The sequence below is a fragment of the Heptranchias perlo genome, chromosome 29, assembly GCF_035084215.1.
Source record: "Heptranchias perlo isolate sHepPer1 chromosome 29, sHepPer1.hap1, whole genome shotgun sequence".
Lineage (NCBI taxonomy): Eukaryota > Metazoa > Chordata > Chondrichthyes > Hexanchiformes > Hexanchidae > Heptranchias > Heptranchias perlo.
In genome coordinates, this window is record NC_090353.1 from 21,704,853 (window position 1) to 21,730,845 (window position 25,993).

Sequence of the window (25,993 nt, forward strand, 5' to 3'; positions counted from 1 at the left end):
GACACGATGGGCCGAATGGACGCCTTCTGTGCTGTAAATTTCTATGATTATTCTTTCTTCTATAGGCCACAGTTTTAGAATGTTTATTGTACTGCCTTCTGAAATCGAAGCATATCACATTGATGTAACCAGTGTAATAAATCCAACCCTGACACCTTATCGGTGGTAACGAGATTATTTATTGAGGTGATCAAACCAAGCACAAATTAAGACAATTACAATGCTCGAGCGATAGTTATAAGAACAGAATGATATTACCGTGTTACTGGTCTTGAGTCGAGTCGTAACCGACCGGTTTTACTTCTCCTCTGTAGCCTCACCTCTACTACTGACCTCTTACAATCACCTGTATTTATATTGGTCTTGTAATTGGTACAGGCCAGACCCTTGTACCTGGAGCCTCGAAATGCGACGTTGTTTTTCCAACATAACAAGATCAGGGAAGGTAAGGTCGGTTGGTTATTGTCAGCTTGATGAGTTTAGACTGGAAGGAGACGAGGCCAATCAGCAATGAGTGGCTTATCTTAATAGGCTAATTTCTGGAGGGAGACAGGACATTGTCAGAGCTACAGTGATTAAAACGAGGCTGGTCGACCATGAGCAGCATCTCAACAAAGTATTCTTACTAAATTATTTTAAAGACATTACCTAGGACTTCATCATTTTAGTTTTATCTGTTTCGTTGCCAGGCAGCGTAATTAAAATTGTATGTACACAATATCTTCATGGACTCTTGCTTGAATCTTCCTTGACCTGTCCATTCTTACACCAGTAAGCCCAAATATACTGGCAGTGGTCAGTTTGGCCTCTAGGCTTGCTACAAATTACCTAGATTTTGTGCAGCTTAAGGTGCATTGAGGTTTGTAGGGAGTCAGAGCTTACCTATGGGAGTGGTCTGAGATGTTAAACCTGAGGAAAACTACCTAGAGTAAAACCCCCAAGACATAATACATCACTGTACAGATTTTTAGCATTTTGTTTGTATTTTCTATGTCTTTTACAAACCTCATTTCCAGTACTAACTTAGCTTAGTGAAGAAATAAGATGGGCAAAATATTTTTTTAAAAGTTGGAGTGAATCGATTTGTTGTTCTTTTGCCTTTTTACTGATTGTTTATGCTTGATTCATCAGCCTCGATTTTAACTTGGGGTGGGATTGATGCGAGGCGTGGAGAGATTTTAACTCCCCGGCCTCGTTTCTATATTCAGGTTCTGACTCTCACCCGAACCCGGTAGAAATAACTACCTGGCTGGCAGGTGAGAGCAGGAATTCATGTGTCAGGAGACTGCCACCGGGGACCCACAGAAACAGTCCCTGGCAATCAGGTAAGTGGTGGGTGTGGTATCTAGAAGAAACTGCAATTAGTGGAAGGGGAAAGCCCGGGGCATGGGAGGCCAAAGACTTCCTTGCTGGGCCCGAAGGAGCACTCCTACTCCTCTTGGCCCACAAGGATACTTTAAAAAAGAATTAAAACTAGGTGATTCATGTGTTTGTGTCTTGTCCTTTAATCCCTCTTCTTTTTTTAGTGGAAATGGCTTGTCCCCAATGTAAGTAAAAATATGTATACCAATATGTCTTTTACTTAAACTGTTCTTGTCCTGTTGGTTGTTGGTGCCAAAGTATAATAGCTTTTTTTAAGAAGTTGTAACAAAGATATTTAAAATACAGTAGTACAATTAAGTATGCTGGTTAGATTGATTCAACCTGGCTTATTGTTCACAAAACCACAGACCCCAGAGTGCACCACTGAAGGCCTAATTAATGGGCGTCCAGCCTCACCCCGAGAACGTTCTGCTCAGTTACCGAAAAGCATCTCACTTACAGAACTTTCATGTTTAAAACATATATATGTCTGAGCTTCCCATCAATCACCCTCTCTGTCTGGAGAGGGGCGATCAGTCTTACTCCCTTTACTCCTAGCATTCATTCCCACAGCCCTATCCTAACTCCCTTTTGCATTCCTCCAATGGAACTGCCACCTCCCTTTCCACAAGCAAGGCCAGGTGGTTGCTAAGCAAAAGGCCTTTCTCTCTCTCTCAAGGTTGTAAGAAGCTTGTTTTGATACAGACAGTAAGCCCTTTGTTCACAGCTGACTAACATGTATTTTACTTTAACATAAGATTTATAACAATATAGCTTAGGTTTATAATAATATAGAAAGCTTGTTTAGTGCTAAAACAACAACATGCATTTACATAGTGCTTGTAACGTAGAAGAGTCGGGGATATTTAAAAAAAACTCATAAGCCATCTAAATAAAAATGAATGAAAACTATAAAGATCTGTGGAAAATAACTGCTAATAAATAGAGCACATATCTAGATTTCTGACAACATTATACAATGATTTAAGGAATAGATTATCCGTTGAAATTTCAGAAGAAATATCAAAATTTACAGCATATTGCAGCAATATTTTTAGGAAGTGACTAAAATAGAAATTGTATGTAAAATGTTCGTGCCTGTCACTGGAATAACGAAGGTGGAAATTAGAAGAATAATTCCGAGAACATGGTGTACTTTACCACAGGCCAGGGTAAGTATTTGAAAAGCAAGACTATTAAAGGCTACAAGGATGGGGGAGGGAAACAGTATAGACAACTCCACTTGAAGAGGTGTTGTAGGTGCTATGGGCTAAATGGTCTCATTCTAGGCTCTACCTTCTATGATTCTATGGGCTCGATATTATCAGGGCGGCGGGTTTTCAGTGGGGGGTCGACTGGGTGCGTGGGTAACGCGCCCGGTGAAATCAGTGTGCTCTGCACGAAATCGCAGGCTAATTGGAGCCACTTACCTGTGCTTCCGGGTTTCCTGCTAGTAAACTGCGCGGCGGGCGAACTGCACAAGCGCAGCAAGGTCTGTCAGCTGGAGGAACCCTATTTAAAGGGGCAGTCCTCCACTGACGCTGCAGAAAATAGGAAAAATTACAGCATGGAGCAGCCCAGGGGGAAGGCTGCATCCAGGTTTAATGATGCCTCACTCCAGGTATCATTGGATGGGGTGAGGAGGAGGGGGAGGACAGAGATCTTCCCCCCCGGCGGGCGGGAGGAAGCAGCCTGTCTCTGCCACCAAGAAGGCCTGGCTCGAGGTTGCAGAGGAGGTCACCAGCACCACCAATATACGCACCTGCATACAGTGCAGGAGGCTCTTCAATCACCTAAGTAGGTCAGTTGAAGTGAGTACACTTATTCCCCTACACTCTGCCTGCCACATCACCGCCCCCACCCCACATTTCCTTCTGCACTGCCAACACTACTCTATCACATCACCCCTCACACCCACTCAAAAGTCATCCTCATCTTACCTGCACTTACTTACCTTGCCAGTACTCATCCCACCACTACCACTCAACCCAAATCCTCATACAATCTCATGGCTGTATCTCATACTCACCCTCTCATACATCTCTTTCACGGTCAGTCTCACTCAACCTGCCACTACCTGTGCTGCAGCCACAGGGCATGCATCACATATGTGCAGTAGGAAGCGTAAGGCAAACGTGTCGTGAGTATGAAGGGGATGCACAAGGTGTTTGAGGGTTTGTCATGGTGTTTACCTATATTTAATTTCTGATCAACTCACATAACATATTATATTGTCACCACTACTGCCACGTCTTTGCGAATCTTGTCCGGTTTGTGCAATAATGCCCTTTCCTGAGAATCACAATGAAGACCCACAACTGATGCCACCCATTGTGTCACTGCAGAGTGGGTGTAGGTGTATTTGCAGGGCTCTTTTGTGCAGACGACTGAGACACGTCGGCGATATCCCCGGTGGCACCCTGGAAGGATGCGGAGGAGAAGTTGTTGAGGGCAGTGGTAACTTTGACAGCGACAGGTAAGAAGATGGTGCTCGGGCCAGCCGGGAGCAGCTCGGCATGAAGGAGGCTGCAGATGTCCACGACTACATGTCGAGTGACTCTGAGCCTCCGTGTGCACTGCTGCTCGGAGAGGTCCAGGAAGCTGAGCCTCTGTCTGTGGACCCTGTAGCGAGGGTAGTGCCTTCTGCAACGCATCTCTCTCTGCGGTTGCCCTCCCTCCTGCTGTGCAGGTGGATGTGTCACAGCACTGTGTTGTGGGGCTCCACGTGTCAGAGGTGGACGGCGTGGCCGGTGAGACTGGTGATCCTCCGAGGAGGTCATGACTGCAGCTACGGCGGCCCCCATCCGGAAGATGTACATTTGAGGGGGTCCGCAAGGTAGATACATGTGTCTGGACACTGGGGTAAGTGTGGGAGTTTGTGAATTTTGTTGTTAGGAGGAGGGTGGTGGAGGCCAAAATTTGTCCAAAGTGACACAGTGGCCTCGTGCAATGAGTGAGGGTCTCCCCCAACCCCCCACACCTGTCAAATGGACCTTTGCAGCTGCACAGGCTGATGGCTGCAACATGTCCATTTGAACTGGGAGTGTTTCCCCCAGTACGGGAAACAGTCTCAGTTCATTTCAAAATCCCAGCCCTCCTAAAATGTCAGGTCAATCAAGTCTGTAAACGACCTGAAGTACCTGTTTAATTACTTTAAGTGGCACCCCGCCGGCTTTAATTGCAGGCGGGAGTCCCACATGCGGGGGCTGCGCACACATGTCAGCGCATCACTAGGGAGCCCGGAAGTGGGCGGGTTGGAGCTGGGCTCCAGACCCGCCCCGGGAATCCCGGATTTTCGCAACCCCTCCCCCCGCCACGAACGCACCTGATCACGGGTGCGAAAATCGAGCCCTGTATGTCACATCCACACATGCAAGTCCTTGTGCAGATGTTCAGATTGTATATTTTTTGAGCACTCTGATTTTAAACTTAGTGTCTATATGGAATTTCCTTTATTAAAAAGGTATAATAATGCTGATTTACACTTTCTAGAATTTGGAAGTTTCAGCAAAGTGAATTAAAATAAATATTTAAACAAGGTGGGTAGTTTGGGTGGTGCAGTCACCTCTGGAAGCTGAATTAAATTCAACCCAGAATAATGGGATGCAAGTCTTCTGTACCATGTGAAATTAATTTGGGTAACGTCCAAATATTTAGTGGGCAATGGACTGAGACAAAAATAGGAAATTTTGTCTTTTGTATAGTTTGATATAGCTAGAATAACACCGACAGAAATGGCTTTGGATAGCTGTATCTCTGGGATGATTTTATGTAATTTCCATTGTTAGGAGTGACACTGGTTGTATACTTCTAATTATCGTGAACTAGAATGTCTATCAGGGTTATGGTGTTTTGTCTCATCCATGGGACATACAATAGGAATGTTTTGTGATTTCATCCTGGTGTGATGGAGCAATATTCCTCACACTTCCTGCCCACAAACAATACTACTTATAACATTTCTATGTCAATATTGGTAATGGGAAAACAATATGTCACATTTTAGAATGTCTTTTGTTTTGACATGTCATCACTGGTTCTTGAACAGTTAGTTCAAGTTTTCTGACAGAGATCACTCATCAAGCCAGCCTGGAATAGTAGTTTTTGATTGACTATATCTGAGACCTGCGAGAAGAGTCAGGGTCAATAAATGAAGTCCTTTGATGGTCAGCACTGGCTAGCAATTTCTCGTGTGGGCTTACCTGGAGCTGCAGGTGCTGATATCACCAGTCAGTCTACAACCAGGGGCCTGGTTATTCTGACTCCATAGCATTGTTTCTTCATGTAAGAAGTGGGTGACAGTGTTCACTGTATGTTGAGAGATATCTCAGAAAGAAGTGCCGTTAGTGTATATTGATATATTGAGAATAGCAAAATTTGTAAACTATTGTACCAGTTTTTAAATAAATTGTCTGATGGTTTATAACATGAGCCTCAGTCTGATAGAATAGACCAAGCTATTCATTTGGAACCTGCTAACAAACTGGAATTCCAGACTTCTTCCAAGAGCATTGTCAATTTGAATACTACAAATAGCAACCAATTACTGAAGGTGAGAAAATCACATGATGACACAGGGTATAATCCAGTAAGATGGAGTTTAATGGCAAGAGTTTTCTGTTTTGATCTCTGGGTCTTGCTAACATTTAATTAGATATTAGGTAGATAATATCAAACTCCAGTTCATAGGGAACGTGAGGTCCACTTATGGGGTTGGTCATTGAACCCAAGAAGGATGTCTAATGTAAAACCCAAAACCAGTCCAAAGACATCATATCAAGTTTTAATTTCCGGAACAATTTTCTTTTGATGTGTTTAAAGCATGAACATTTTAAACCCATAATCACACCCTGCAACCTAATTAGCACTTGCACTGCTTCCAGCTCCAGTAGAACCAAACTACAAAGGAATACAAGAGTACATTCACTGATGCTGCCATCTAAGGTGGCAGATGCAATTTAATGCGGTGAAGTATGAAATAATGCATTTTGTGAAGATAAACAAGAGTTGGGAGTTTACACGGAATTGAAAGATGCTGAAGGCTGTGGATGAACAGCGACCTAAGGGTTCACATACATAATTCTTTGAACGTGTGAGTGCAGGTGGATGAAATTATACAAAAAGCCAATAGCATTTTGGGTGTTTATGGGCCTAGAATACAAGAGCAAAAGGGTTATGATAGATTTATACAAAGCAATGTTTGGGTCACAGTTAGTGTACTGTGTGCAGTTTTGGGTATACCATTGCAGAATGAACATTAAAACCATAGACAACATACAGTGTAATTTCACTAATCTGACACCAGGGATGAGGACCTATACTTACGAGGAGAGATTTTAGATACTGGTACTATTGCCACACGAGCAAAGAAGGCAAAGAGGAGATTCCACAGAGATTATTAAAATTATGAAGGACTTTGATAAGGTGAATAGAAAAAGACTATTTCTTTAGTTTGGGGAAACAGTGATGTGACGGAGTGACATCAGAAGAAATTAGAGAGAGAGTTGTTGGAGCATGGAATGCATTACTATGGGGTGGGGCGGCTAGTTGAGGGAGAGACCATTGCATCTCTAATAAATGGACATATGTTTGAAGCAGGAGATGATATAGGACTATGCAGTGAGAGTAGAGCAGTTCGATTAGTTTTTGGTTCCTCTAGCAAAAAACTGATGCAATGGGCTAAATGATATGCTTCTGTGTTGTAAACTTCTATAGTCCTATTGTTCCATCCTATTTCTTTGCCTAATTAACATTTCCTTGTTCCATAAATCAAATATGTAAATGAACAGATTATTGTACATGATAAAGACACGAAATATGTTTCATATCTCTGTTGTAGCACTGACCATCAGTCACTGAGCTTTGTTATTGTAACTTATCAGGTCAGCTCACTCGTGGGGTATTAATCACATCTCATATATTCACAATAACATACATATAAACTTTCCATTGGTTGCAAGTGACCAACTTATTTGTGTTATTCCTCAGTGAAATCAACCGTTTAGACCTTGGCTTAACTGTGGAAGTGTGGAACAAAGGATTGATCTGGGACACAATGGTCGGTACAGTGTGGATTCCTTTGAGGAGCATACGACAATCAAATGAGGTAAGCAGTGATTTTGTAATTAATGTTTAATTGTTATTCGGTGTCTTCAGCTGATTTGCCTAGATGGGATATCAATTTCACTTGTTTACACCACAACTGGAACGTCAGTGCGAAGCAATTTTGCTTCACACTGATTCTAAAGTTGTAGTGTAAAACCGACTTAGGTTATGACGACGCTAGAGTGAAATTGGATGAGACTTTGTGGAGGAGGTAGCCTAACTCCATTTCGTTCCGGACTCGGCCTGGACTCCAGATTGACGCTACAATTTCTTAGCATGGGGCGAAGTGAAATTGCTTTGCACTGATATTACAGTTGTCGTGTAAATGAAGCCTTACTGACTCCTAAAGCAGCGTCAGTAGCTAAAATGCCATTCTATTAATCCAAAAATTACTCTTAGCAATTTTGGTCATTGAGTGAAAGGACTGTAATGATGGAAACACCATTTACTACTGTATTGGTTGGTGATATGTTAGTGTTTGTGATATCAGAATCTGAAAATGTGCATACATTATATCTGAGAAAATTCACTTTGTAAGACTCCTGCACCAGTTTACATTTTTTTTAAAAGGAAAAAAATTGACATTAGTGTCTTTCCTAGGAATTTACCCGAGTATGTAAGATCTAAAAGCACTGCAATACTACAATACTCAATCCAGTTTCAAAAGATTTGGTTTTGAAAGATGCAATTGAGATACAAAGGTACAATTATTAAAAATGTACACTTGTGTTACACAAAGATCTAACTGCAATTTAACCACTGCAGAAGTGATATTGAAGAGTTGCTCCGTTCTGTACTTTATTTTTCATGAATTTAAATTTCTAACAGCAGGAGAAACAAAATAGCATGATTAACTCCAGGGATCCTCGTAGAATGCAATAGAATGAACTTATTTACAAGAGTACAATACATTTTACAGTGTACTAAAAGTTAATTTTCTTCGAACATCTAAAAATGTTCCACAAGCAATGGTACCCATCAGTACCTTTGTTACATTTTGAGCCTGGACAGTGATTATCAGTTGGCTTTTCCTCCACGATGGACATCGCCACTGAGTCTGCTTCTGTCCACACGTGGACTTTCCAGAAGCAGGAACCTTTGCTGATTTTTTCCATCTTTATTCTGGAAAAGCTGAAGCCAGTTATAATTCCCCCAAAACTTCCCCCCTGCTGAGAACAGCCAACTTAGTTGGGATTTTCCTGATCTGTGTGGATCAGTACTGCAGCACTTACTTATTGAGCTATTAGGGGAACTCCAAAACCAAAAAAAAATATTTTCATGCACAATACCATCAGCAATGTCTGAGGGCTGAGAGGGCCCTTCATTTTAAGTGGGAACAGGAGTTCTGTTCTAGACCCTAATCTATCAAACCTAGACACATTTATTTTTATTTTGTTGTGTAGCTTTCCTATTTTAAGTTTACATTCTTATTTGTTGCTAACTGTGCCCGTTTACTGCCCGTTTACTGCCCATACTGGATGACCACTTGTAGGATACATTCTTATTTTCCTCTTACAGCAATACATGTCGGCTCTGCACATGTTCATCGTGTTATGATTTGAATTAAGGCATAAGTGTTCAGGACACAGTCTGTCTGGACCAATAAATCTTAATTTACTGCAAATATTACTGCAAACCTCTGGGATTGTTATATTTCCATAATATGCAAATAAAATTAGGTATTATATTAATTAATTGCCTGCATATTTAAATAGATTTATGCATCTATTCTGCATTACTGTCCTTTAGAAACAAATAACCAGATCTTTTCGGATTTTAAATTTTTTGTCTGTTTAAAGAAAAATTGACCTGTTTTTCCCAAGTGCTATATGTTTGGTTACTGAACCCATTAACAATATACATGATAGTTACTTCAGTTCTATGGTAATACTGATAGCTGCTATACATTTTCTTTATTTTCAATAATTTGAGCATAACTGTTCAAAAGCAGTGCTAATGGATGCTGAATAAAAATTTACCAAGTTGAACCAAACCAGTAAATTTTTCCCTCAGCCCATTTTCATGTAAAATTCTATAAAATTATCTGGTTGAAGTTTCAAAGTATCTGATTATAATTTTTAAAATCATGCAGCTTTTAAAGTATAATATAGAGCCTAGTTCAATAGAATACTGATACAGAATAATAATCATGATATTCTGTGCCGTTGACTTGTAAAAACTTATTTTATAGGTAGTCTAAAGAACAGTTCAATCAGTCAATGAGTTTTAGTTTATTGTGTACTCTTCAATGCACCTATAATGGAGTTGCTATAATTCAAGAATATTTGATTTCAAATACCACAAAATTGCAATTCATTCTTCTCAACTCCGCACATTCAATGTCACACTTTATTCATGTGTCTAGTTTATGTACTAAAGTAGATACTTGCATCTTATGTGTTAAGGAATGAGAAAGTAGTAGAATGAAACATTTTTCCTTTTTGCATCAGCTCCTTGTCCTTTGCTTGAACACTGCCTGGTTGACTCCACTATGGTTAGATGCACGTTAGAAGTCTCTAAATAATGCGTCTACACCTTAATCTCTGAAGAGCACGTTCGAACACGCCAGTGTCATATTCTGTTTCCTATACAGTGAAGCTTGCATTATCTGTTATAGTAGATGTGACATCTATGGTGAAAATGGAAATTGGCCGATAATTGCGAGTCCCCAAATTTTGACCTGGCGCATATGATACAGCAACAGCCTATGTATGGGAAGGAAGACAAGTACAATAAAAATAACAAAAGATACATTATGAAGTTGTATTCACCAAGAAAAAATGAAATACAAATAAAAGAAACATTAGAGACTGTGCAATACCTGGCAATTATTTTGGAAGGTGGATAATAAATATTCCACTATAATTTCTGTACTGAGGTAAATAATAAACCAATGGGCATAATTAATTTAATTTGATTAGATCAGCACATATTATAAAATTGTGTAAATATTGTTGAAATTGGGCAGCATACGTTAATTTATAAATCCATTTTAATAGGAAGATATGACTTATACATTGTATTTGTTCGAAGTTGCTATTAGTAGGCAGGATCCGGACCACGTAAAGGAAAGTGTATGTTAATAGCTGTGGGAGGAGGGATAAATAAGGCAGCTTGATTGACAATTGCAATAATTGAATGCTTGTTGTCTGGCAAAGATAGGCTAGCAAATATCTACTGAAATTTTTTAAGTACTGAGAGAAGTGTTGGCTTAAAGGGGTACATTCTTAAAGATATTTGGCAAACCTTTTTGATTTCTTTAACACAGTTTATGTCATTGCTTCCCTGTTTGTAAATACATATTCATCACTTGTGCAGCATTGGCACATAATTTAAGCAAATTAAGTTTGTCAAACACTTTTTAATAACCGTGTTCTTTAAATAAGCTAGAAAAATTTGAAAGGACCTACTAGAAAACAGATTTTAAAAATTGGTACAATAAGGAAGGGTCAGCAAAAAGAACAGCATGAACAACTAGCATTTATATAACACCTTTAACATAGAAAAATGTCTGACGATGTTTCACAGAGTCATAGTCAGACAAAAATGGCTTCCAAGCTAAAGAAGGAGATATTGAGAGGTGGGGGGAGTTACGAAAATCTGTTCAAAGAGGTGGCTTTTAAGGAGGGACTTAAAAGAGGAGAAAAAAGTGAAGAGCCAGAGGTGTTTGGAGAGGGAATTCAAGAATGTGGGGCCTAAAGGCATGGCCACCAGTGGTGGGGTGAAGGGAGGGTGCTGTACAAAAGGCTAGATGGAGAGGTGGGGTGGGTGTTGTAGGGCTAGAGTAGGTTACAAAGATAGGGGCGAGGCCATGAAGGGGATCAAACATGAGGATGAGAATTTTAAATTGGAGGCGATAGGGGACCGGGTGCCAATGTAGGTCAGCAAGAACAGGGTTGATAGATGAGCGGAACCTGGTGCAGGATAGAATAGGAGCAGCGGAGTTTTGAATGAGTTGAAATTTACAGAGGGTGGAGGATGGGAGGCTGTCCAGGAGAGCAATGGAATAGTTGAGTGTGGAGGTGTGAAAGGCATGGATGAAGGTTTCAACGACAGATAGGCTGAGGCAGGGGAAGATGGGCAATGTAATGAAGGTGGATGTAGGCAGTCTTTGTGATGGAGAGCATATGGGGTCATAACCGCAGCTCGGTGTTGAATGGAAAACGGAGACTGGAAACAGTTGCAGGGGGATGCAATTGCTTTGTCATCTCGCAGTTGCAAATCAAGTTTGTAGTAAGCCATGTAAAATGATGAATATCATATTGATGTGAAATCATGACATGGTTGTATATTCTATTCTATACAGCAGTGTTGACTAATAGAAATTGCTGATTAGCCACAGGTGTGGCTACGGCAACACTGTTTTAGCCACATGCACTAATTTTAGTAGAAAACACCTTTTGTATATTTGCATGATGTGTATATTTACTTAACAATCATCTATCACTATTCAATAACCAAGGAAGTAAAGCACTCACAACAATCAAAAAACACTTGCACACTCTGCTTTTCCTTTTACCATTTTACCAACAAACGGGAGCGAGCCTTTGGCATAGTGGTAGCATTCTTGCCTCTGAGTCAGAAGGTTCAGGGTTTGAAGCCCACTCCAGACAGTCCTGGTGAATAGAGACTGGCACTCCAGCTACGAATTCTGGGTTGCCATTCAGTGGGATACTTGCATCCGGTGGGTGTGGGTGCTGCCCCCGTCATATGGGTTGTGAGAACCCATAAAACCCTCCTGCCATAAAGGACTAACTATCCTATCAGCTGGTATAAAGATGGTTACAGCTATGGAAGGAACTTTCATGTCGCGGTCTGTCAGACTTAATTAGCCAGTGAATTCTTCCACGACTTCACACTCTTCTTAAAGTGGAGAGTGAAAAAATACAAAACAACAATCAACAAATGCACGAAAAGGTTAAAGTGCACATGCATATACCATGCAAATGAGTATTGAGATCATATGCCCAACAACAGTGTGTATTAATCATTTTTTATTTATTAATCAGAAATTCAATTAGCCACTTCTGGATTCCCAATTAGCCACGTGTTGGACCACACTGCCATACAGTGTACACTTTGTAACGTGCAGTAGAGTGGAGAAATGTGTGATATACCTGAAAGGCTGGGATCTGCATCATGAGGAAAAGCGTTATGCCTTGTACTTGCGGATGCGAGGCAAGTCACGTGATCAACAATGTGTTCCATTCACCAGCATTGACGTTGCTTGAGCACAAAAATGTCAGTATAAAAGGAAAAAAATTAGATAACAGTGGGACTGCTGTAAAACCTGGGCTCATTCGTAACATCTGCAATTTCACGTTCATGTTGGACTTGCTAATGTTTTATGGATTAAGTTTTATCTAACTTTGGAATCTGTTGACTGAGAAGTATGTCAGGCTAAGGGGGATCTTCTATCTTGGTAAAGTTATAAATGTGGCTCATTTTCTTTGGATGCCATTGCTTTAAATGAATGAGTGTTTGAGGATAGACATATTACATCAAGTGATAGTTTTGTCTAAATATTTTTTTATATTACTTGTAATAAATAAATGCATTCATTATATTTTCCCTGTGCAACAAGAAGCTGATAGGTTTTGTTCTAATTGTTTATAAATGTCTATGGGCTATAAAACATTTACTAATACTTCTTATGTTGTGAATGATTTTCTATTTTCAGGGCTTGCATTAAAGCATGTCATTTTCAGTTATATAGCAATCTTTATGATTCAGTTAAAAAGCAGCTTTCACCCGATGCCAAATAAATTGCAGTATATCTGTGATCAGAGGTCACCAATCTGGTGATTTGAATTTTAGCAAGCAGTCTGAGTGTTCTTGAGGAGGTACTGTCACACCACTTTGCAGTTGTACCACAACTGGTGTTAAGCCAATCAGTGCAGAAGTATCTTTTGAACTTTAAAAGTAAAGTTTTAAAAAGATTCACCAAATCCCTTTATATTAAAAACTGCCTGTAAAGAGTAGATAGGACAGTTAGCGATGCGCTCATATTAAAAATGTATTTCATCCCTCCCACAAACTAAGTAACCATGGGCATAAATAATTTAAGCAGCCAATAAAAACAAAAGTGGGAGGATTAAGCCATTACCTTGCTAAAGCACAATGCAGGCAAACATCCTGTAAGTTTACGCTGGAAAACGGCGGCCGAAGTGCAGAACTGGAACTTTGTTCCGAACTATCAGTTTGTTTGCATCTCATAAAAACATCAATTGGCTAAAAATTCTTCTCTGCTACTTTTGACATACTGGTTAATACATTTGCATTGAAATTTTGTGTGCTGCATTTTAATCAAGGTTAACAATGGTAAAAATAAATACACAAATATAACATTAACTAGCATGATAAAATAGCACAGAGGAATTTGAAAAGCTGGGTGTATATTTTTTTTTGAGAACCCAAATATATTGCCCTTGATGCATTAAAAAAAAGTAATGTCCACAAAAAGCAAAATATAGCATGCATTCAATAGTGAAGTGGCATCAAATTAATGTAAAAGTGAGCAGACCCAAAACAGCTATTTAATGTTTGGGCTATAGAGCTGGATAAAGCTATAAAAGATTTTTGATTTTGTTGTGACAATTTAGTTGAATGTGCAAGTAATAAAATCTTGAAATCAACTTAATCAAAAAATAAATTCTCTAAGACTTTTTGTTCAAGAACCATATCAAGATTTGAGTATTTTTTGAAATAGATCTGTATTTTGCTACAATTAGCGTTATTCATTATTGTGATTCCAAGCCAGTGCAGCAGGTCAGTAGTCAGGAGCAGTTCCTACAAATTCCTTTAGTTTCAACCATTTATAGGGCCCGATATTAGGAGGGTGATGGGTTGGCAGCGGGGGGTCGACTGGGCACGTGGGTAACGCGCCCAGTGAAATCGGGGTGCTCCGCACGCAATCGCAGCTTGATTGAAGGTACTTACCTTTGCTCCGGGTTTCGCGCTGGAAAGCTGCACAGTGGGCAGACTACGCATGTGCAGCATAGGCTGTCAGCTGGAGGAGCCCTATTTAAAGGGGCAGTCCTCCACTGACTGACTGCTGCAGAAAATAGGCAAAAGTACAGCATGGAGCAGCCCAGAGGGAAGGCTGCTCCCAGGTTTAATGATGCCTCACTCCAGGTATTATTGGATGGGGTGAGGAGGAGGGGGAGGACAGAGATTCCCCCCCCCCCCCGGCGGGCGGGAGGAAGCAGCCTGTCTCTGCCACCAGGAAGGTCTGGTTCGAGGTGGCAGAGGAGGTCACCAGCACCACCAACATATCGTGCACTTGCATACAGTGCAGGAGGTGCTTCAATGACCTAAGTAGGTCAGCCAAAGTGCGTACACTTACTCATTCCCCTACACTCCATCTGCCACATCACCGCCCCCACCCCACATTTCCTTCTGCACTGCCAACACTACTCTATCACATCACTCCTCACACCCACTCAAAGATCATCCTCATCTTACCTGCACTTACTCACCTCGCCAGTACTCATCCCACCACTAACACTCAACCCAATCCTCATACAATCTCATGTCTCTATCTCATACTCACCCTCTCATGCATCTCTTTCGCGGTCAGCCTCACTCAACCTGCCACTACCTGTGCTGCAGCCACAGGGCATGCATCACATATGTGCAGTAGGAAGCGTAAGGCAAACATGTCATGAGCTCGAAGGGAATGCACAAGATGTTTGAGGGTTTGTCATGGTTTTTACTTATATTTAATGTCTGATCAACTCACATTACGTATTATATTGTCACCACTACTGCCACGTCTTTGCGAATCTTGTCCGGTTTGTGCAATAATGCCCTTTCCTGAGGATCACAATGAAGACCCACAACTGATGCCACCCATTGTCACACTGCAGAGTGGGTGTAGGTGTATTTGCAGGGCTCTTTTTTGCAGACGACTGAGACACGTCGGCGAAGTCCCCGGTGGCACCCTGGAAGGATGCAAAGGAGAAGATGTTGAAGGCGGTGGTGACTTTGACAGCGACAGGTAAGAAGATGGTGCTCGGGCCAGCCGAGAGCAGCTCGGCATGAAGGAGGCTGCAGATGTCCACGACTACATGTTGAGTGACTCTGAGCTTCTGTATGCACTGCTGCTCAGAGAGGTCCAGGAAGCTGAGCCTCGGTCTGTGGACCCTGTGGCGAGGGTAGTGCCTTCTGCGACGCACCTCTCTCTGCCGTTGGCCTCCCTCCTGCTGTGCAGGTGGATGAGTCACAGCACTGTGTTGTGGGGCTCCACGTGTCAGAGGTGGACGGCGTGGCCGGTGATGCTGTTCGTCCTCCGAGGAGGTCATGACTGCAGCTACGGTGGCCCCCATCATCGGAAGATGTAAGTTTGAGGGGGTCCGCAAGGTAGGTAAATGTGTCTGGACACCGGGGTAAGTGTGCAAGTTTGTGAATTTTATTGATAGGAGGAGGGTGGTGGAGGCCAAACTTTGTCCAAAGTGACACAGTAGCCTCCTGCAATGAGTGAGGGTCTCCCCCCTCCACCTGTCAAGTGGACCTTTGCAGCTGCCACAGGCTGATGGCTGCAACACGTCCATTTCAACTGGGAGTGTTTCCCCCAGTACGGGAAACAGTCCCAGTTGACTTAAAAATCCCACCCCTCCTAAAATATCATGTTAATCAGGTCTGTAAACGACCTGAAGTACCTAAATAATTACCTTAAGTGGCACATTGCCGGCGGGAGTCCCACATGCGGGGGCTGCGCGCACATGTCAGCGCGTCACTGAGGAACCCGGAAGTGGGAGCGTTGGAGCCGGGCTCCGGACCCGCCCCGGGAATCCCCGATTTTCGCAGCCACGAACGCACCCGCTCGGGGGTGCGAAAATCGAGCCCATAGTGTCCAAACTGTTAGGTCCAGAAATTCGGGCACGCCCATTATTGGGCGCACGGGGCTGGTGGAGGGTCCACTCCCTGCGACTGCATGGTGAGGCCCAAGGTTCTCCGGATATTGGGCTTTGGGCCTCATTAGAATGGTGCTGACGTGGCATCTGCTAGCATCGCAGTGGCCCTTAGGTAAGTGGGGCCAGGGATCGGGGGTTGGGAGAGGAGGCTGGGTGTCAGGAGAGAAGGCCGGGTGGAGGATCGGCAGTCGGGAGTGGGGTTTAAATGTCGGGTCGGGGGTTGGTGAGTGTGTTCCTGTTCCCCCGGCTCCATTTTCAGGTAAGTAAATGTCAAAAAATTACCTTATAGGTCACAGGCAATCACAAGATCTGGTTTCACTGAGTGCAGCCGGCACTGGTGCAGGCTGCCTTTGGGCAAACCAGTCTTGCAGAGGGGGCCTCAAACAGGCATTCAGCTTCTTATTTGCATACGCAAAGGACTTAATGCCTGCTTGAGGTGTGGGTAAAGGACGCCTATTTGTTTTGCTTTTCCAATATGGTGGATGGCGCACTTCCAGCCGGAAAAGCACGTGTGCTTCCATCCTGCCGTACTGGAAGCTTAGTAGGCCAGTTAGCATCCGAAAAACAGGTGCTGCACAGCTGAATTTATAGACCTTAGTGTAACATCAATTCAGTTTCAATTGCATTTTTTTGTATGTGATTGGTAATATTTTACAGTATAAGATCAATAGAAATAAGGAACGTCACTTAGCCCTTCCATGTTCGTCCGTTCAGACAATAGCTATATTTTCCCCATCACAGTACCCAGCTGTTTCTTCAGCTGATTCCATGTTTTTTTCCCTTCTGCTATAATATCTGGATGTCCATTTCATGTGTTAATCACTGCTTGTGTGACGAACTTCCTGAAATCAGTCCTGAGTTTACCTTTCGCTAACTTAAATTCTTATCCTACCATCACAGTTTAATTTGATGATGTATCCTGGATTTACCTTTTCTGTTCCATTTACTATCTTCGATACCTCTATCATGTCTCCTGTCAGTTGCCTCCTTCTGATGGATGAAAAGTCCAAGTTATTCCTGTCTTTCCTCATAGCTCAGTGTCTGATGCTAAGAATCATTCTCATCGTTTTTTGAACTGTTTCCAGGACAGGAACATCTCCCTTGTATCTTGGTGACCTTTTTAACATTGAATCACAATTACTTTGTGCATTTTGTTCAATAAATAACACACAATAATATCATTATTGATCTCAAGATGTAAGATCCTAGCAAAAGTCAGGATTTCAACAGCAACAAGGAAATGGTGATTTGTTAACTATTAAAACAGCTAGTGCATTTGTTTTTCTGGAGGTATAAACATGACTATGCTTCTTCTTTATTCAGTAAAGCTGTGGGTAAATTAGCCAGGTTTAGAAGTTGAATATAACCTTTTCACAAGATTTCTGATATTAACATTGGGTATTTTCAGTTACATGGTAAATGGTTTTCAGAGAAGGAAGGTTTGTCTAAGAACATATGGTATTGGTGATTGACTTTGAACTACTCTTTCATCCTGTTTTGCATTTTTTTGAAGGTGGCATATACATCCTCAGCTGTCTGTATTTTATATAACTTATTATTGTACTACTGTTCTTGTTTATGAACAATATAAATATATACTACTGACGTAACCTTCTATAGTCAATAAAAAGGCACATCCTTCCTTCCTCAATCTGCTTTGTACCTGCAGTACTGTATATTACATTCATTTGAAACTAAACTATACCTTTGTTTTCTCTCTGTGTTCATCTTCCTCTATATCAATCACTTTCCTCTTTCTCTTTGAAGGAAGGACCTGGTGAATGGCTGACTCTTGACTCAGAGGTTATAATGACAGATAATGAAATCTGTGGAACAAAAGACCCAACATTTCACAGGATCTTGTTGGACACTCGATTTGAGTTACCACTTGGTAGGTTTTGGCTGAACTTTTAGGTTTTTTTTTCCAGTTTCATTAGGGTTCATTTATAATTATCAGCTTTTACATAAATACAAAGGGTATTGTTTTCTTATCAAAAGCATACCACAAAAAAAATTCTGTATGTGTCCTTTTTTATCCAGAGTACTTTCTGTACTGTTGGAAATTATGACAATTATTGATGGTTCTTACCTTGTCTTTCATCCTTTTACTGTCTATTTAAAGCATGTAATCACTTTACTGAAGGAATGAATCAATTCTTTCATTGCTACTTTGCATTTATTTTCTTCTTTGACAACTTTTTATTCCACCTGCATGTAACTTCTTTCATTGGGGAAACATCTCCATGGCCATATAACTCTACAGTGGTGCCAACAGTATATGTATTGTATTGTTTTTTTTATAATTTATTTTTGGTGGTGGTTAATGGGGAAAAATGTTCTCCAGGACACCAGGAGAAGTCGCTGCTTATTTTTTTCAAGTAGATTCATGGATTTATGATGTCCACTTGAACAGGCAGATGGGAGCTTGATTTAATATCTCATCCAAAGGACAGCATCTTACACAATCAGCAGTCTTTCAATACTGCACTGGAATATCAGCTTAGATTGAGTTCAAGTCCTGGAGTTTTCCTCATGGTGCGCCACCATAGGTGGTCCTTGAAATGTTATATATTATCATGTTGAGTACAATACTTGCCAACCTGAATGTCACTGTGTATTTGCCCTTGTGTATAATTCTGGGTTATGGGATGTTTGGTCATGCAAGTAGAAATTCACTAATACTAATATAATAATTCTGCCATATTTCGCAATGTTGGTTGCTGGTGTGATACCTGAATAAATAACGTAAGCGCCAAAATTGGAATTAGAAGTTGTGAGACAATGACATCAGTTATTCTGTTATAAAATGTTATTATTTTTAAGAATTATTTTAAACAAAGCAGGAAATGACTTACATCTGCATATTAGATTAAATTATTGTACACTGTATTTGCTTAGTAACCTTTGCAGATCATAGAGTACTTACACAGAACTTCCATTTGGGAGATTAAAAAAGTTCAACACATTATAGATTGTGCACTGTCTGTGGCATCTTGAGGATCATTGGGCAGTAGTGTTTGCATAGATTTTGAGCCTCTCTTTCCCCCAACCCCGCACCATTACCCTTGTGTTTTGTGAGGAGATATGGTCGTGTGTGTTTCCAAGAAAGGAGCCCAGATTGGTTTGTATTTTCCTCATTAAAAGTAGGAGCCAGATATCAGCTGTTCAGATTGACATTTATGGTAAGTGTGGTTTTCTGGCATGTTTACTATGGGGAGGGTTGTGCTTTGCCAATATTTAAAGAATGCTGTTGGGGCCAAGAGTTGCACATTTCTGACCTGGGGTTCCTGTGCTCTGGGAGTAGGCTGACTACATTGGGGGTCGGGGGAAGGTCTAATATTGGGAGAATTGTGAGAAAAGTCATAGTATTTGTGGATTTCTGCCTATACCGATAGGATTTAATGATTTTTTTATTAACCTGTTGAAAAATGTTAGCGCTTCCATTACCTTGAATAGAAGTTTTTAGTGTTATTTTTCAAGTTAAAACTTAGTGCTGGTATTCACTTTTGCGGAAAGAGAGAGAAAGATAGCGAGAGAGATCCATTGTAATGCATAGATATAGTGCTGCTTTACCAGTGATCTGTGAGATTAATGCTATGTCCATTGCTCAGCTGCTTTTATTGAATAATATATTACCCCACTTGATTCTAATCTTGTAAAGTTAATTTCCTTAAAGGGTTCATTTAATGTCTTCCTTAAAAGGTTCATTTAATGTCAGCATATAATTAAAATACTGCAGTGGAGACTTTTGACAGCTATAAATAACTGCATAAGTCAGAATCAATGTTTCAGAAGAAAAATGAACGAGACCGATTTCTACTGGTCAATGACGTCAATTTCACCATGTTAAGTTCCACAAATGGATAACTCACTGCCACAAGTGAAGCTGCTGACTTGCAAAAGCATACCCACTACACGATCATAGTTAGAGCTTTGTGAAGACTGTACAAGTGCGTTAACTAAAGAAGTTAAGGATAGCATTAGATTAAAAGAAGAGCAATAAGCCTGAGGATTGGGAGAGTTTTAGAAACCAGCAAAGGATGACCAAAAAATTGATAGAGGGAGAAAATAGAACGAGAGTAAACTAGCAAGAAATATAAAAACAGATTGTAAGAGCTTTTACAAGTATGTAAAAAGGAAGAGAGTAGCGAAAGTAAATGTGGATCCCTTAGAAGCTGAGACAGGAGAAATTATAATGGGGAATAAGGAAATGGCAGAGACATTAAACAAATATTTTGTATCTGTCTTCACAGTAAAAGATACAAAAAACATACCAGAAATAGTGTGGAACCAAGGGGCCAATGAGAGTGAGGAACTTAAAGTAATTAATATGAGTAAAGAAAAAGTACTGGAGAAATTAATGGGACTAAAAGCCGACAAATCCCCTGGACCTGGTGGACTACATCCTAGGGTTCTAAAAGAGGTGGTTGCAGATGTAGTGGTGCATTGGTTGTGACCTTCTTCCAAAATTCCCTAGATTCTAGAATGGTCCGAATGGATTGGAAGGTAGCAAATGTACACTGCTATTCAAGAAAGGGGGGAGAGAGAAAACGGGGAACTACAGGCCAGTTAGCCTGACATCAGTCGTCGGGAAAATGCTAGAATCCATTATTAAGGAAGTGTTAACAGGGCACTTAGAAATTCATAACATGATTAGGCATAGTTAACATGGTTTTATGAAAGGATAATCGTGTTTGACCAATCCATTCGAGTTTTTTGAGGATGTAACTAGCAGGGAAGATAAAGGGGAACCAGTGGATGTCGTATATTTGGATTTTCAAAAGGCATTCGATAAGGTGCCACACAAAAGGTGGTTACCCAAATAAGGGTTCATGGGGTTGGGGGTAATATATTAGCATGGATAGAGGATTGGTTAACGGACAGAGAACAAAGAGTAGGAATAAACGGGTCATTTTCAGGTTGGCAGGCTGTAACTAGTGGGGTGCCGCAAGGATCGGTGCTTGGGCCTCAGCTATTTACAATCTATATTAATGAATTAGATTAAGGAACCGAGTGTAATGTATCCAAGTTTGCTGACGATACAAAACTAGGTGGGAAAGTAAGCTGTGAGGAGGACACAGTCTGGAAAGGGATATAGACAGGTTCATTGAGTGGGCACAAAGGTGGCAGTTAGAGTATAATGTGAGGAAATGTGAGATTATTCACTTTGGTAGGAAGACTAGAAAAACAGAATATTTTTTAAATAGTGAGAAACTATTAAATGTTGGTGTTCAGAGAGCTTTGTGTGTTCTTGTACACGAAACACAGGAAGTTAACATGCAGGTACAGCAAGCAATTAGGAAGGCAAATGGTAAGTTGGCCTTTATTGCAAGGGGGTTGGAGTCCAAAAGTAAGGAAGTCATGATACAATTGTACAGGACTTTGGTGAGACCACACCTGGAGTACTGCGTATAGTTTTGGTCTCCTTACCTAAGGAAGGATATACTTTCCTTAGAGGCGGTGCAACAAAGGTTCACCAGATTGATTTCTGGGATGAAAGGGTTGTCCTATGAGGAGAGATTGAGTAGAATGGGCCTAAATTCTCTGGAGTTTAAAAGAATGAGAGGTGATCTCATTGAAACGTATAAAATCCTGAGAGGGCTTGACAGGGTAGATGGTGAGAGGCTGTTTCTCCTGGCTGGAGAGTCTAGAACTAGGCGGCATAGTCTCAGGATAAGGGTTTGGATTTTTAGGACTGAGAGGAGGAATTTCTTCACTCAGAGGGTGGTGAATCTTTGGAATTCTCTACCCCAGCGGGCTCTGGATGCTGAGTCGTTGAGTATATTCAAGGCTGAGATCGATAGATTTTTGGACTCTAAGGGAATCAAGGGATATAGGGATTGGCGGAATTAGAGTTGAGGTTGAAGTTCCGCCATGATCTTACTGAATGGCGGAGCAGGCTCGACGGGCCATATGGCCTTACTCCTGCTCCTATTTCTTATGTTCTTATGCATTAATTATTATGGACAGAAATTATCATTAATAAATACTTTTTTATGTAAGTGCTAAATTACCTGGGATATATGCTATCTTGCAATCTTTTTAATACATTGATGAGAAAAAATGAAGAATTTATTGCTATTGCAAAATGTATCTGAGGAGCCCAGTTGTTTAAGAGCAATCCATCACATCTGGTCAATAATGCAATTTTGAAATGCATAATTTTAAAAAGAAAAATAAATGATTTGGGGAAAAAAAGACCACTCCATCAGAGTTCAAACTGAAGCATCAGTGCTCTCTTAACATAATGCGATTCTCAGTACCCCAGATAAAATAGTATTTTATGGAGGGAAATGTTGTATGTGGAGCTCATTTTTCAAAAATCTGACTGTGATCTATGTATTAGCACTACAGCTGTATGCTTTGAAAGTAGACACTCCACAGACCAGCAAATATAGCAAGATGCAGAATGGCTACGCAATTTATTGGGCCAGATTTGGCTGTAGCAGGACATCTAATGGCGTCTGTCGTTAGTTAGTCTTGCCCCTTGCACCCTTCAGCTCAACACGTTTGTGCCCACTAAATTGCTAAAAGCGCGAGCTGGTAATGTAGCAGTGAGGGAAATAGGGCATCTGGGACTTGAGTGAACAGGGCAACCAACTGTGCATCTGCTTAACCAATCAGATTGAAGGATTGAGAAATAAACAGCGGAAGGACTGAGAAGGAAGTATAAATTAGAGTGGGTAAATTCACTGTCAAATCAGGTATAGGAAGAGAAATAAAGAGAGGGAAAGAAAGATTGGATTAGGGGAGAGAAAAAAGAGACAAAGGAAAAGTTTTTTTAAAAATGTAAAACTTTTACATTTGACATTTTTTAAATCTCCAACAACAATTAATACCTGAAGGAATGAAACTCCACACTTGTAATGGTTAATTTTCAGTGCCAGAGGTTGATTGGCAGTAATTAACAATAATCATGTCATTAAAAGGATACTTACACTTTAAATGACAAGACTTAACTTTCTGTGGCGAGTTTAGTTTGTATCTACCGTGCTAATACAGCAACTTCACGACGTTCGATGCATGTCAATGGTGAGGCAGACAGCGAAAAGCCGTTTTCGCAAAGCCAACAGCGGAGCGGCGCAACTTGGACAGCAACTTTTGGATATTGGCTCTGCTCCTCACCTGAAGTTGCTGTACCATTTATGCATAAATAACTGCAAGCAGCATTAGCCTTATCGTTATATTGACAGCAAAATCTGGCCCATTGTGGTTAAATCATATCATCAATGGCAGTGCTTATTCCTTCACTAAAATAGAACAAGAGCAGACTTAGCAGTGAATAGTAGATTTAAGGAGGTGTGAAATGCTCCCTAATTTCTTTAACTGCTCAACTGGGGGAAAAAAACACTTTTGGAGACCAATTTAAATGTGGAAAACAGCAGGGGTGCATGATACAATGTAATTTTGTGGTGTGTCTTTTGACTCCACTGTGTCAGCCAATGAGTTGGAGGCAGGCAGGATTTACGGCAGGACTTACAGCAAGCAAGTGTAGTTTACAGCAAATAAAGCAAACAGCAAAGCAACTAAAGTCTATTTATAGAGTCTATTTAAAAAGAGTCTCTACGAATTGTAGCAAACAGAATTCATGTATGACCGAAACCGCAGCAACTTCTCCCGATAAAAGCAGAGTGATTTCTCCAGCAAAATACAGCAAGTGGAGGATAGTTACGTACCAATTATGTGCATAAAATCAATCCCAGTCACTTACAGCAGCGCGGTCTCCAGGCGCGATTGACGGGGGAATTACCCAATCTTCTCCATTCTGGCTGGGAATAGTGGTGTCACAATATGCTGCTGTAAATTTGGAACAATTTTAAAGTTGAAAACCGGTTTGGTGGGGGGGAGGGAGGAAGAGGAGTGAAAATAATGTTCCATCCAAAATAGCTTATTGCTGAATGTTGTGTTGAATGACTGTATATACACATGATGCCTATGCTGAGAGCATTTGCTGTTTAGATCTTACTCTGTGGCTGATAGGCAAAGGAATCTAGTTGCACTATAATAGACATCTAATTTATTAGCTTAAGGAAAATCCCTGTGGAGAAGATCCACCTAATGGGTAATAAATACATTTTTCTCTCCAAAAGTCCATAACTGAAATTGCTTTTATGGCACTCAGCATATCCAGAAAAAAGACAACTGTGAATTAAAATGAGGATTGATAAACCAAGTTCACACCTTAACGAAAGAAAACTGAAAAACTCTTTTCATGACTTTCCTGTTCTACTGTTACTTTACACTGGAAATAAAATAAAAAGGAAATTGAGTTATGCAAGTAAGTCAGAAATTATGTTGTTACTACACATTGATGATTTGTATAATTTGCTACAGATTTTTCAAATTACAGTGTTAGATTTGTCTGAGAAAATGACCTAAACAAAGTTTTGGGTCAGTATGTATCCATAGGGCAAAATATGTCAGTATCGTTTGGGAAGTGTTTGTAGGGCAAAAAGTTCTGACTGGCTGAAATATCCCTTTGCCAAATAAATCACAAACTGCTATCTGTAAAATGAGTCATGCAGATTAGATCAAATGTTCCACTGACAAAAAACTAAGCAAAAACCACATTTGTTGAAAAAATAATCATTGTTAAAATTTTCCATTCACTACAATGCTACCAATGAACAACCGTAACCACTACAGAACGAGCCAGTCAAATTGTTGATTTTATTTTAAACTCTTAAGGAGCCATATTGGCTCCCAACTAAAATTAAAATTTGGAACATCATAACTGCACGAAAAATAAACAATTCTGAAACAAATGACCAAACTTATTCATAAACTCGCAAGTGCCATCCTCCCACCCCACCTGGAATTATGTGTACAAAATGTGACAAAAATAGAACAAAATGAAATGCAGCTCTCAAAGAACTAGAACTCTGCATTTTCTCATCACAACTCCATTGGAGAACCACCAGGCACTTTAGAGTAACAAGTATTGATGAATAATATAATTCAAAGTGGTCAAATGAATAATTGAACCCTGTTACCATAAATTCATGGGAAAAAGCAATGTAGTTTTTCATATCCGGTGTTCAGTTATTGAGGTTTTAAAACCCTGTACTGACTACACTGTAATTACTACATGGTCTATGGAAAGGGTTGTAAGGAAACTTTGAGTACAGAATTTGTAATAATGAGATTCGACTATATCTAGTTTCATTGTAATAAGATAGTTGAGGTTTGAATCACATTTGGACTTCATATTTTATTGATTAATTGCAATAACTGTTGTTAACATTGTTGTTGAATTACTTTGAATAATTATAGTAATTTATAAAATTATACTTTTTGACGTTTTAGGCATTTCTTCAAATATATATATGAAAATTTGTACTTTCCATTTGCAGACATCCCAGAAGAAGAGGCACGATACTGGGCCAAAAAACTGGAGCAACTGAATGCAATGAGGGATCACGATGATGTAAGTGTTAAATTGAATTTACAGGCGTGATCACTATATGTTTAGTAATTCACTGGAAAGTCACAAGTGCTATAGAAGTCATCTACTTCTAATCTGAATTGGAGCAAATTTGGATCATCTTGAATTTTTGATGCCTTGCCTTTTAAAAATTAGCCCCAAACACTATAGGGAAATTCATCTTGCC

General features: G+C 40.4%; 1 protein-coding gene across 1 annotated transcript in view; it reads left to right on the top strand.

Moving 5' to 3' along the window:
• Positions 1–25,993, top strand: part of unc13a (unc-13 homolog A (C. elegans)) — a 340,969-nt gene that overhangs the window by 47,778 nt on the left and 267,198 nt on the right. The window contains exons 4-6 of the mRNA XM_067968623.1: positions 7,351–7,468; positions 18,150–18,273; positions 25,736–25,809. Coding sequence (XP_067824724.1) covers positions 7,351–7,468; positions 18,150–18,273; positions 25,736–25,809 — 316 coding nt within the window. The remainder of the gene's footprint in view (positions 1–7,350; positions 7,469–18,149; positions 18,274–25,735; positions 25,810–25,993) is intronic.